The sequence below is a fragment of the Zea mays genome, chromosome 4 (assembly GCF_902167145.1).
Source record: "Zea mays cultivar B73 chromosome 4, Zm-B73-REFERENCE-NAM-5.0, whole genome shotgun sequence".
Taxonomy (NCBI): Eukaryota; Viridiplantae; Streptophyta; class Magnoliopsida; order Poales; family Poaceae; genus Zea; species Zea mays.
Window position 1 is genome coordinate 2,929,011 of NC_050099.1, and position 13,757 is coordinate 2,942,767.

The 13,757-nt window shown below is 42.4% G+C and overlaps 1 protein-coding gene and 1 pseudogene across 1 annotated transcript; both read right to left on the bottom strand.

Moving 5' to 3' along the window:
• Positions 1–3,677: 3,677 nt before the first annotated feature.
• On the bottom strand, positions 3,678–6,318 carry LOC103652697 (uncharacterized). The gene is made up of 2 exons (XM_023302323.1): positions 5,423–6,318; positions 3,678–5,354 (listed from the first exon to the last, which is right to left on the bottom strand). The coding sequence occupies exons 1-2, from the start codon at positions 5,462–5,464 to the stop codon at positions 3,777–3,779; spliced, it is 1,620 nt and encodes a 539-aa protein (XP_023158091.1). The 5' UTR covers positions 5,465–6,318; the 3' UTR covers positions 3,678–3,776.
• A 174-nt stretch (positions 6,319–6,492) lies between these two features.
• Positions 6,493–11,638, bottom strand: LOC103655017 (uncharacterized; annotated as a pseudogene).
• Positions 11,639–13,757: the final 2,119 nt, after the last annotated feature.

The following is a 13,757-nucleotide window of genomic DNA, read 5'->3' on the forward strand; positions in this document are numbered from 1 at the left end:
TCAAACAACTAGGCTGGATGGGCTGATGTAGTGGGCTGCTGCTGTCACTCGCTGCATGGGCCTTTTCTGAATTTGGCCACCGTCCACAGAAACGGCCAAAAAAAGCTTACCTTTTTCCTACTATAGAGCATTATATTGGAAAGAAGTAAACCAAATATTAAGCTATATACTAATCTTGGTGTGAACATTTATAAATCCACTTCAATGGTAGTGAATGATTACTCATATGTGGATTGGACAGACTATCTAGATGACAGGAGACCCACAAGACACATTTTGTTAATTTTCTAGGTAATAATCTTGTTTCCTTGAATGCAAAGAAACAAACAACAGTGTCTAGCTCCGGTGCTGAATCAGAATACAGAGCGCATTAGCAAATGCTACCGTCGAGATGAGGTAGATACAAACCTTACTGCGTGAATTACAAGTTTTAAATCCTCCATGAGCAAAGCTCTGTGTGTTACTAACACGGGTGGAAAATACTTAGCATTTAATTTAACTTTCTATTCCAGAACAAATTGCACTGAAGTTGATTAACACCTTCGAATCGCGTTCTTTGCCGAGCTCGGCAAAGGGTTCTTTGCCGAGTGTTTTTTTCGGACACTCGGCAAAGACTTTGCCGAGTGTCAAAAAGCACTCGGCAAATTAAGAATCGAAAAAATTAAAAAAAAACAGCAAAACATTTTTTAAATTCTAGGAACAACTCTCCAACCCTACCCCCTATTATCTTACCCGTTGCCCTATCATTTTTCACTATTATTTTGAATCAAACTTATATGTTTTGTAAATGTTGAGATTCGAACTCGCAACCTCTCTCTCGCGCATACCCTCCTATACCACTACACTACACCAATTATATTTATATTACGTTTCCATTTCTCATGTATTATAACAAAGCGAGAGTAATTTGATTATTTAAGGCACTAAATGAGTTCATTTGAAAATGTGACCAACTATAAAGTTGCATAACTTTTTGAGATCTAAAAGTTTTATTTTAATAGTTTCTACATCCGAGACCGTTTATAAAATTTGAATTTTAAATTTAAAAACTTCACACGAAATTTTCAATGATAAGATGATTTCAAATCAAAAAATTGTCAACTACAAAGTTTTATTACATTTCAATACCTACAACTTTTATTTTGGTGGTTTTTCCATCCGAGACAGTTTGAAAAATTCAAATTTCAAAATTCAAACATAGTTTTGCATAACAAGATGATTTCAAACTAAAACATTGTCAACTACAAAGTTTCATAACTCTTCAATACCTACAACTTTCATGTTGGTGGTTTTTCCTTTTGAAGTCGTTTTCAAAATTCAAATTTTAAATTTTTTAAATTCAGACGTAGTTTTCGTTGACAATATGACTTCAAATGAAAAAGTTGTCAACTATAAACTTCTATAACTTCTCAAGATCTACAAAGTTTATTTTGGTTGTTTGGTAATTTGTTTATCTCAGATGATGGTTCTAACAATATACACAAATTCTATATGTCTCTCTCATAGTTTCATAAACTACGAGAGAGATATAGGTTTTATGAACAAATTTATTTTTATTTTGTCATATGAAGAAATGTTCAATATATAAATTGTACATCATGATGAGTTATACAAATTTGTAGTTGAAAACTTTTTCATTTGAATTAATTTACTACTTTAAAATGTGATTTTTAAATTGTATTTGCCTAGTGTTGGAGAAAAAACACTCGACAAAGAGCTCTTTGCCGAGTGTCAAAAAAAGACACTCGGCAAAGAAACTCTTTGCCGAGTGTCAAAAATAAAACACTCGGCAAAGAGCTTCTTCGCCGAGTGTTTTCTTTTACCGAGGGTTTTTTGCGTGGCACTCGGCAAAGAGCTCTTTGCCGAGTGCCAGTGCTTATCATATGTGAGTGGACAGAAAATTACTTGATGTTAATTTCGTGCATACAGAAGATCATCGACGGGTTCATGAAACCTCACTATGATAAAGTTAGAAAAATTAAGTACACTCTTAATATAGGGAAAGTGTGATTGAGGGGATGTAAAATAGTATAGTTTAGATTTGAATCAGACTTTGATTCCCAAAGATAATTTGGTAGACTTAATTTGGTTTAGGTAAAGATATATAGAAAGATGTAACAATAAAACCAAGTATTCTTATATTTAGTCATGTAAATTAAGACAATGGTGATTATTGTCCTATATAAAAACATGTAGACTTCAGCTCACGGCGTTTTAATCAATCTGTCCTCTAATTTCTTTTATAAACATCCAGACCCTAAAAACGATATAGGACGACTTATCTTGTTTTTCTATGTAAAAATATATTGATTCCACAAAAGGCTGGTTATAATCAAGAATGTGACTTACTTGTCAATACATATGTAGTTGAAAAGGCATGATAATAGATGGACTAGAAGGGGACTGGTCTGGAACACTAAGGTTTAATGAGCTGACTAAGAGTCAAAACCTTAGTCTTGTTTATTTAAGCAGCTATTCGACAGCTCTAATACTAGTTATGTTGCAGCTACGACTGTAGAACAGCAGCAAGGCTAACAATAGCCAGTGAGAGAGCAGACCAACTTTTAAGTCGTCCACGACTCAAAACCGCGACTAGTCGCTTGACTCAGACGATTAGTGGTACGACTCGATATTAAGTTGACCAAGTCGTATCGTATCGAATTGTATAACGAGTTAAAAGACGGATAAAGCAAACTAATCATGATTAATCACGATTAGTCGGATCATTTAAAATCATTGGACTGAAATTAAAACGAACGGCCCCTAAATATATAGGTGCACTAGTCAGTTGACCGTGCGTTACGACGGCTTACAACAATACACATGTAAACTATCCACCAAAAAAAATTCAAGATTTTTTATTGATTGTTTCCGCTCTCTGTATAATGTTTTGTTGATTAGTCGTGCGTTACGACGGCTTACAACAATACACGGCCAATGAAGTGAGCGGTTAAAAGAGAGTTTATAAAGACTGGTTGAACGAATAAAGATTATAAAATGACATAATTCCACCATACAGAGACCAAAAAAAAGAAAGTTTGTGAACATAAGTTTCTAAAATAAGTCACATGAACTCAAACTTATAAAAAAGATAGATCAAAATATGGAGTGATTGCTAAAGTCAGACATCAATAAAAACTGTATGCGCTCCATATAAATTATGTTACTTCGTAGCAATTACTAACGTTTAAAACCAACAAATAACCTTTCATTTTACTTAGTGTGACAAATCATTATTGCTCCATCCAATTCAGCAACCTCAAACACCATTGAGTCCACTGCGCCAATATGGTCTCAGAAACGACCTAATGCTTACAAGAGACAAGAACGTCGTGTCGTGCTTGGGCTGTAGCCTCGACCCGTAGTGCTGGCCCGGCCCGACACGATTATAATTTTTTTATTTTACAAAAAAACGTATGTACATATATACAATTTATATTCAATATTAAAAACATCCGAGCATGATGTTCTACTGGTTAGACAGATTCACCTATTGTCTTCTGCCCTTCTTCCATCCGGCACAGTCAGCAGGTCGGCATGACGTGCCTGTGCCAGAGTCGTGACCCGCGGGCGTCTGGCCCGTGCCGGGCCGCCGTTTTGCCATCTATAAGCGTGCATCGGGTTAATTTAAAATAGCTGTGAGGGATTATTTGTAAAAAAATAACGCGGGACGACCATTGAAACTAGTACTTTAAATATAGTATAGAGTATAGATATCGGCATTATTTGAACTCTTACATTTCGACGACCAGCATAACAAGTAGCTACATAGACATCTAAAGCATAGAACGCTTTTTGAGAGACATGAGCGTCCCCAAGATACTGACAAGTACACCAAGCACGGAGAAGATGGTGAAGATGGTTCTCTTGTTCTTATAGAAAAACGCATGCACCTTGATCTGCATCCGCCTCTTGACCTTGTACTTGTCGATCTCCATCATGATGCGGACATAGCAGCTGGATCCGCGCAGGGGCAGGCTCTGAAGCCTCGTGAAGAAGTGCAGCGCGTCCTTGTTGATGAGCCCCGCTCCTCCCTGCAGGAGATGCTTGGTCCGCAGCTCCTGCACGTCCTCCTCCCTGTGCACCAGCAGGGAGAGGAGGAGAAGGTAGGAGCACACCGCGGAGTCTTCAGGCTCGGCTTCCTGGAAGTTGGAGGTCGCGCACAGCTCGAGAGCCGCCATGTTGATGAGGAAGCTGGCGCGCTCGTCGTCCAGCGACAGCGGCGCCATGGACAGCTCGGCGAAGACTCCCCTCTTGCGGACGCCCATGTGGATGAGCTCCGTGGTCCCCATGTCGGCTCTGAGGTTGATGCCGATCTCGGCGAGCTCGACGGCGCCGACCGAGAAGGATATCGTGTTGCTCGTGCTCCTGGCCTGGGTGGGCGGCCTGGTGGTGTTGCCTCTTCCGACGATGTGGAACCGGAGGAGGCCGAGGAGATGCGGCGGCTGGAACTGGGACTCGAAGCCGCCGCCGCCGCCGTCGACAGCATGAGCAGCTGGCTGGTGCTTCGTCTTGTCGCCGAGCACCTTCCGGTCCTGCAGGTACTGCTTCCAGAACGCGACGAAGGCGTCCAGGTCCACGGGCCTGAAGCGCATGACGGCCTCCACCACGGGCCAGGGGATCTGGTTCTCGAGCAGCACGATGTCGTGGCGGATGGCCTTGCGGTTGAGGTCGAAGAAGCTACGCAGCGACGGGTCCATGTCCATGGCGCCGGCGGCCGAACCGTCGACCGCCGTGCGGCAGGCGAAGTACTGCACCAGGAAGCAGGCGTCGTAGAACATCATTGCGAGGAAGTCGTGGCGGCTGGTCCGCGCCAGCGCGTCCCTGTCGTAGAGGCCCCGGCCCCGCGCGTCGGAGGCGGCGAGGGCGACCGCGTCGTACAGGTCCTGGACCGAGTGGCCCGACTCCGTGACGCAGTGGTAGGCCGCCACGTGCTTGGCTTTCTCCGCCTGCCTCAGCTGGGTCCGGCCGTGGTGGTACGGCCCGATGGCCACCAGCCTTGGGACGGTGAAGGACTCGTCGTCGAAGACTTGGATGCTCGGAGGGTACATGTGGATCTTCATCTTCATCGTGTCGATGTCCACCTTGAACTCGCGTGCTGCGTCCTCAAACACGTGGATCGGATTGACGACTGCTGGGATCTTCGTCGTCGTCCTCCTGTGGCTTCCCGTATCTGCTGCGGCTGCTGCTCCTGCGTACTCAACCATCTGCGCTCCTCCGCTAGACGACGATGTCTGGAGCTCGAGCCAGCTGCTGCCAAATGTCTCATCGGTCGACTCTGACGACGACTCCTGCAGGTCCAGGGGGTAGCCGGCGGGAGCCCATCCTGCGTACTCCACGTTCCAGTTGGGCAGCTGAATGCCATGCTCACAGATTAGTGGTGAGACAACAAAGAGGGATCGAAGGGGAAAGAGGAACTTACAGCAGTAAAAGAAGAACAGCCTTGCATTGGTGGATCGATCATCGGCTCCCAGCTGCTAGTTCATATATATATGTTGTTCTTGTACCCATGCTGCCATGCATGCATATGATATATATAGTTGGTGGTAGTGGTCGATACTAGCATGCATATATATGTATTTCGCACTCGATCACGACAAGATCTACAGCTATATACATGGCCAAGTGTCAGGAGCCATGCGTCGTTCGTGTAGAGGAACGCGTACGTGAAAACCAACTAACTGTTAATTTCTTCGTCGGTGTCTTGGTATACATCGTTAGGCTAACGTATAGCTATACAATGATGTCGTTGCTTGCTAATCCTGTCGTTTTTCTTTCTTCAAGCTAAGTCGTCTCTACCGTACCTGCCGGGTAATTTGATATCACCTACAGATCATGGCGGTATCACCAACCACGTCGATTCATTCAGACTATTTTTATTTTTCAACGTTCTCTGATGCCATTGCCTAACTGGGATTAGTTTTTGAGCAAGCTCAGGCATAACTCCCTAGCTCGTCGTGCATAGAGCCTATACTAGAGATGAAGCCCTCGATCTGTAGATGGTGAGTGGAATGGGACCAAAACAACCGACTATTCAATATCTTTACTTATATCAAAGACTGAGGCCATGTTTGGTTTGAGGAACTAAAGATTAGTCCCTCCATTTTAGTCTCATTTAGTTACTAAATTGTCAAACGGTAGGACTAAAACAGGGACTAAACTGGTTTAGTCTCTAGTCCCTCAAGATGTGGCTAAAAGGGACTAAACCATATTAATTCCACACTTGCCCCTCATCTAATTCAATTGTACTAATAGCAGGAGAATGTTAAAGGCTATTTTAGTCTTCTTATGAGTCATTTAGTATATTCTTACTAATTTTAGTCCCTAGAACCAAACATGTTAGGGACTAAACTTTAGTCCTCTAACTAAACTTTAGTCCCTAGACTAAAGAAACCAAACATGACCTGAATCTTGTTCATGACACGACAAATTAAAACATATAACCCAAGCAACAAATTCATGGAATCACAGCTCGAATGTACTAGGGAGATGAATAAGTAACAGAGACAATCAAAAGAACTTGAACAAGGAAGTGAAAATTGCTGGGTCAATTCTTGTCTTCATATATCCTGAAAATTGCAGCGCGCGGCAGCAACTAAGCAACGCATCTCATCTCAGAGACCAAAGTCCACGACGATCAACAAACCGTCTCAAGTCCCAACCATTGCCGTGGAAAAGTTCATCAGAGCAATCCACTCGCTCCTCGATATGATGCTGCTAGTCAGTCCCTCTAGTACTGTCAACTGCAGCGGTGGGGGGCCGGTGTCAGGATGATGGCGGCGAAACAGAGGCCAGGGACGACAATGCGGAGTTGTAGGCACTGGCATCCGCCACCGCGTCACTGACGTCCTCGTCGGTGTGGCCGCCGGACGGAAAATGAGAGACAGGGAGGGTGAGAGGCACGTACCCTTCTCCGTGTGACGCGAGGAACAGGCTGGGGGGAGAGCGTCGCCTGACGAGGGGACGGGCTAGGTGGAGAGCTTCGCCGAGGTCCAGGGGCTTCCGCCGGTGGAGCCCTGTGGGTTGGAACGACGCCGGAGACCTAGGTCTTCCACCAGTGGAGCCGGACGCGGGCTTGATCGGCGCCTGGGTCGAGGAGGTTTCACCGATGGAGCTCGGCTAAGGCTGGGACGATATTCCGGAGAGCAACGGAGACGTGGCAACAATGGGAAAGATAAGATGCTGGTGGCGGCGACAAGCGCGAGAGCAGCGGCGCGTTGTGCGGAGGGAGGGGTGGCGTCGAAGCGAAGGTGTTGCAGGCGGATGTCGCGGCCTTTTGCTTGCAGATGAGGTTTGTGTAAAAATGTGACAGCACCACCATCGAAACTAGTGCTTTAAATATAACTAGTCGATCAGTTGCCCATGCGTTGCGACGACTTACAACAATACCCACGTAAACTATCCACAAAAAGAATTCAAAATTTTTTATTGATTGTCTCCGCTCACCGTATAATTTTTTTTTATTTTGCTAACTGATGTTATTGTTTACTCTATGCAATATGTCTTGGTAAAACACGGCAAATGAAGTCAGCGATTAGAAGAGAGTTCATAAAGACTGGCTGAACGAATAGATATTATAAAATAACATAATTCCACTATACAGAGACTAAATAAGAGAAAGTTTGTGAGCTCAAGTTTCTAAAATAAGTCACATGAACTCAAACTTATAAAAAAAGATAAATCAAAATATGGAGTGATTGCTAAAGTCAGGCATTAATAAAAACTGGATACACTCTATATAAATTATGCTACTTCATAAAAATTACTAACATTTAAAACCAACAAATAACCTTTTATTTTACTGTTAGTGTGACAAATTATTGTTGCTCTATCCAATTCAGCAACCTCAAACACCATAAAGTCTATTGCGCCAATGTGGTCTCACAAACGGCCTAATACTTGCAAGAGCCCAGAACGTCGTGTCGTGCTTGGGTTGTAGCCTCGGCCCGTAGTGCTGGCCCGATCTGGCCCGACACGATTATATTTTTTATTTTACAAAAAACGTATATACATATATACAATTTATAATCAATATTAAAACATCTAAGCATGATGTTCTACTAGTTAGACAGCTTCACTAATCTCCCGCCCTTCTTCTATCAGGATATGGGTTCAAACCCCACCTTTTGCATCGTATCGTTTTTTTAACATTTTTACGTTGATTTAATCAAATGGGCCGACGGACTAACGGGCTGGCCCAGCACAATCAATAGGCTGGCATGACGTGCCTGGGCCAGAGATGTGGCCCGCGGGCGTCTGGCCCATGCCGGGTCGCCGTTTGGCCATCTATAGGCGTGCAATGGATTAATTTGAAATAGCTATGATGGGTTATTTGTAAAAAGATGACGCGTGACGACCGTTGAAACTGGTGCTTTAAGTATAGTATAGACTAGTCGGTTGTTCGTACGTTGCCACGGCTTACAACAATGCGGATGTAAACTATCCACTAAAAAAATTTAAGATTTTTTATTGATTGTCTCCGCTCTCCGTATAATATTTTTTTGATTTGGCTAACTGATGTTATTGTTTACTCCATCCATTATGTCTTGGTACAACACGGCCAATGAAGTGAGCAATTAAACGAGAGTTCACAACGACTGACTAAACGAACAGGGATTATAAAATAACATAATTCCACCATACAGAGACCAAATAAGAAAAAGTTTGTGAGCTCAAGTTTCTAAAATAAGTCACATGAACTCAAACTATACAAAAGATAGATCAAAATATAGAGTAATTGCTAAAGTCATGCATCAATAAAAACTGGATGTGCTCCATATAAATTATGCTACTTCGTAGTAATTACTAACGTTTAAAACCAACAAATAACCTTTCATTTCACTGTTAGTGTGACAAATCATTGTTGTTCCATCCAATTCAGCAACCTCAAACACCATTGAGTCCATTGCGTCAATGTGGTTTCAGAAACGACCTAATACTTGCAAGAGCCAAGAACGACGTGTTGTGCTTGGGCTGTAGCCTCGGCCCATAGTGTTGGCCTGGCTCGACACGATTATATTTTTTTATTTTAAAAAAATGTATATACATATATATAATTTATATTCAATATTAAAAAAAACTGAGCATAATGTTCTACTGGTTGGATAGCTTCACCCAGTGTCTCCCGTCCTTCTTCCATTAGGGCATGCGTTCGAACCCTAACTCTTGCACTGTTTTTTAATATTTTACGTTGATTTAATCAAATGGGTCGATGGACTAACGGGCTGGCCCGGCACAGTCAGCAGGTTTATAAACTAACTAGGTAGGTGCCCGTGCGTTGCCACGGAAGTAAAATCTTAGTGTAAAACATAGATACGAGACGATAAACATCACTATGTTATGCAAAATCCGTGTAGCATAATATCATTGGAACACTAAATATTACAATGGTACATCCAAAGGAGAAGTATGAAAAGAAGCGGTGAGAGAGTGTGTGTGTGAAATAGGGACCTATGCACTTGCAACCTTCAGTGCTTGGACTGGTGTCTGCCAAGCTTGTTCTGTATTGTTGTTGTTCTAAAAAACAAGAAAATCGTTGCAGTTTCTTGCACGACAGCATGGCTCAGTAGAGCGTACTCACATAGATCTTTTTTTCACACAAAACTAACCGTCTCTAAAGTCGTATTTTGTGCAGGTAGATTACCCTTCTCTTCCTGTACCGCAGACCTAATCGCCTTCATTTCCTACGAGCAAAATGACAGGATGGTGTGCTGCTCCTGCTAGAGACCAGATCAAAGGTAAAAAGGAATAGAAGTCGACAGAATGGGAGGGCGCACCGATTTCAGCTGTTCCACTTCAGAGTCAAGTCCTTTCTTGAGACCCTAGAGTTCCTGTAAGCAACACAATTCAAATTCACCGGTGGTATGGGGTGTTCATTACTACAAGCAGCAACCTTGAATTTCCAAGGTGAGTGAAAAAGGGCAGAGCAGAGAACTCACATTCTGGCATGTCTTGACATGCGTCTCTACATTGGAGCGCCAGTTCTACACCTCCTGAAGCAGAGGTCAGCCATTCACATCTCATCAGCATCTCATCAGCATCTGATGTTTTGGAAATTACAGAAATGAGTATACGACCCTAAATGAAACCAATTTCAAGTAGTCATTACAAAAACAAGAATGACATAATAAAATCCCATAAAGAAAAGTTTCTGTGAAGCAACTTACCTCTAAATGCCACCCATAAACCTTTCGTTGCCAATATGTGAGGCTACTACTGATCAAGTACACAAAGAAGATGGGACCTGGAAATTCAATTCCCATGCTGGAGAAGGTACTGTCTGTATAAGTGTGCAGCTATGGTGGATGTTGTAATGTAGTTAGAAAGCAGAAAACCTAGCTAAAGGGAATTATACTCATCTATTTGAAAAATTTTAACAGGGAATTATACTATTGGAATTAAAGCGGATTTAAACCCCAAACTTGAACAGAGCATGTGCTACTTGAAAGAATGATCAAACCAGAATTGTGAATTCAAAAATAAATACTATTACAGACCGAGTATTGAAAAAAATTATTCGTCAGAGTCGGAGTGTCACCTATTACCTAACCCCCGACCAGTGGGTTTCTAAGCAGAATAGTAGAATAAAGAACATAGCAGGGTCGAATTAGAAGTGTAGAAGCAATTATTGAGTGAAAGCAAACTTTAATTTTGGTTTCTTCATCAATATCATAATAGTAGAATAGCAAGGGAAAACAATGCATTGCAAAATCTTTAATTTTGGCTTAATAGGAGTCTTTCTAAAAACGAAGAACTATATAGTTTACAATAAATTGAGAGGTAATTCCGTAATTCTAGAAATATAATTTCATCTCAAATTCCTATATTAATATATTGTCTTATAGACCAACTCAACCTTTACTTGGTCTAAATCTAACACAAATTCTTCTAGGGTTGTGATCTCAATGAAAGTGTTGAAGCTTGGAAGAAAGATGGGATTTAATAAAATATACAAAAGTAAGAGTTCCAACTAACAAAGAGAAACATGCAGTTTATTTAAGTGCTTTCTAAATTAGTTATGTGTATTAAATCTTTTAAGATTCTAGCCCATTCGAATATGAATTAATGAACTTTATTAGCTTCTGATTCTTATACTACAAGCAGCAGCCTTGAATTTCCAAGGTGAGTGAAAAAGGGAAGAGCAGAGAACTCACATTCTGGCATGTCTTGACCTGCGTCTCTACATTGGAGCGCCAGTTCTGCACCTCCTGAAGCAGAGGTCAGCCATTCACATCTCATCAGCATCTGATCAGGGAAACAACTAAATCCTCAAATCGAACCAAGTGTTGGGAAATCCATACGCACCTGTTTCAGCTTTTGGATCCTCTCCAGCTACTCCGCCTGCGACGAGGTCAGCTCCTGCAACACAAGCATAAGGATTAGCCCTGAACTCTGCTGCTGCAGTGCTGCTTTGAAGAACCCGGTGGTGCCACGCCGACTATCTGAAGCACCTTGACTCGCCCGTCCAGCTGCTTGAACCCCGACGGTATCTGCAAGTGAAGGATCAGAAATTCAGAATTGTGGATTCCATCACATCACCCGAGAGGCAGTTGGTCGTGCGTACCGAACGGCTTGGCGTGGCGGCGCCCGCCTCCGCCAGAGGAGGATGAGGAGAGTCGTCCGGTGGCGCCTTGGTCATTCCGGAATAAAATACAAATGAGTAACAACCCAACGGTTTCACCAGAGTCATACCTGTTAGCATCACAACAAAATCAGTCAGGATCAGCATATGGACATAGTATTACCATAATCACGTATCGGATTATTCTAAAAACAAAAACAAACTTCAGATATGCTACTCTTATTACTAATTTAAATCAGAACCTCCTATCTGATTCTTCTAAGAAAATGGAACACTGAGCTAAACTTATGGATGTCCATAACAATCGCAACAAATAGTATTGAAGTTTCTCCAAAGTTGTGTACATAGTGGAGTTATAGAAAGGGACCTGCAAGCTCCATATTAGAAAAACGTACTAACCCGAAAGAAGCCCGAAAAGAAATATTAGACTCAGATTCCCCACAAAACCAAATTAGGCAGAGAACAGCAAGGCCTCAAGTGTAATTTTTGTGTAAATCATTTTAATTGTTTTACAATCATGCTGCAACGCATTACCTAATTGTCCCCAACATATTTTCATGTTCTTCCATAAACCAAGCAATGCAACAGAATCTGTTACCACACATCTAATGAAAACAAAAAAAGAGAATTTTGCATAAGCTGATGAAGCCACAAAATAGTTGGTCAGCACATGACATATGAAGCAAGAGGAAGAACAGTGCAGAAGCAGATGAAGAGGAAATGAAACAGCAAACTAAGTTAGGGATTAAAATAAAAAACGTGATACAGTCATTACATAGCATTTCACAAGTTTCAACCAAATACATTAACAAGGAACCCGGAGTCTCTATAAAGAAGCTACGTTAACTGAAAAAATATTGTGTGCGTAACTATGACCCACCTGACCAGTTCTTGATGGAAAACTTTCTTGTTACTATACAAGCTATGTACGATCAAATCCATGAGCCTGTTGACCTGCATAGAACATTGCGGAAACACCATGACATCTTATAACCAACCACAGAAGAAGATAACACAGAGTTAGACCAATTCACCCCACAAGTACCTCAGCCTGGTACTCATGCTTCTCTGCTGGCGGGTCCGTGGAGTCAACTGCTGCCGCACTCAATGCATAGCGTCTCCCAATAAGGGCACCACCCATCAGCTTGAGGGACACAACATTGCTGGTTCCTGCAACCTTGGGCGCTACAAGCACTGAGAGCAGCCTCTTCTGCTGCTGATGAACCCCTGGCGCTCCATTGCTCGCCTGAGATCACAACATAACAGAAATATACATCTTATTAACAGGTGGCAGCACTCAATTTGTACAGTTAATATGTCAGTTTCCTCTAATATAGTTTTTAAATTTCCACAGTAATTTACCCAAGTAAAGGGCAATCAATAGAGAAAAATGATAAATGACACAAAAAACGCAATCGAATCAACAACCTTCCCTAAACGGCTAAACCAATGTACGCCGCCAAGATTGATGCGTGTACGGCCCTAACATGGCTAACCAGCATAAACAAAGAAAGTAAAACAGATGGCCACACTCACGGGTCGGGGCGGGATTGAGGCGGCGGCGGCGGAGACGACAGAAGCAGCACTGGTAGCCACGCGGCTTAGCCAACACCGAAAGGCTATCCAGGGCTCGGCATGGGAGTCAGAACCAACACCGAAAGGGGTCGAGACGCGCGCGGCTTAGCCAGCATGCGGGGTGGCGAGGATGGAACATGTGCCGAACATGGCCTGTATTTGAGGCTCCAGGCCTAAGTAAATCAAGAACTAATATCTGAACCTTCAAGTGGTAGATTTTGTTGATTCACCAGTTTGTAGTCACTACATAGTAGTGCAGGTGCAGCTCCTGCAAGGTAAAAGGATCTTCTCAACCAGATATCAAGTAGTCCAAAGAAAAGTGATAATTTTACAAGATTTGATAAAGCCTAAGCCTTTCGACAAATATCAAATTCGATATATAACCTTTGCATTTTTGTGCCAGAACAGAAGTTTAACAGAACAGTTCAGTTACGTGAGAACAAGAGAAAAGGAAGTCATATTTTTAGGTCTTTCTAATGCTGTTACTGACAAACATAACAGAAAAAGTAGGCAAATGATCAGGCACCTAATTGCACACATGCGGCCTGACTATACATATAGATTATAGGGCACACTTTAATCAAGAAAGTCATCTTTGAGG

Coding starts and splice junctions, on each gene's coding strand:
- LOC103652697 (XM_023302323.1), bottom strand. CDS start 5,464: ATGATCGATCCACCAATGCAAGGCTGTTCTTCTTTTACTGCT. Junction 5,355..5,422: donor GCTGTTCTTCTTTTACTGCT/GTAAGTTCCTCT, acceptor CATGGCATTCAG/CTGCCCAACTGGAACGTGGA.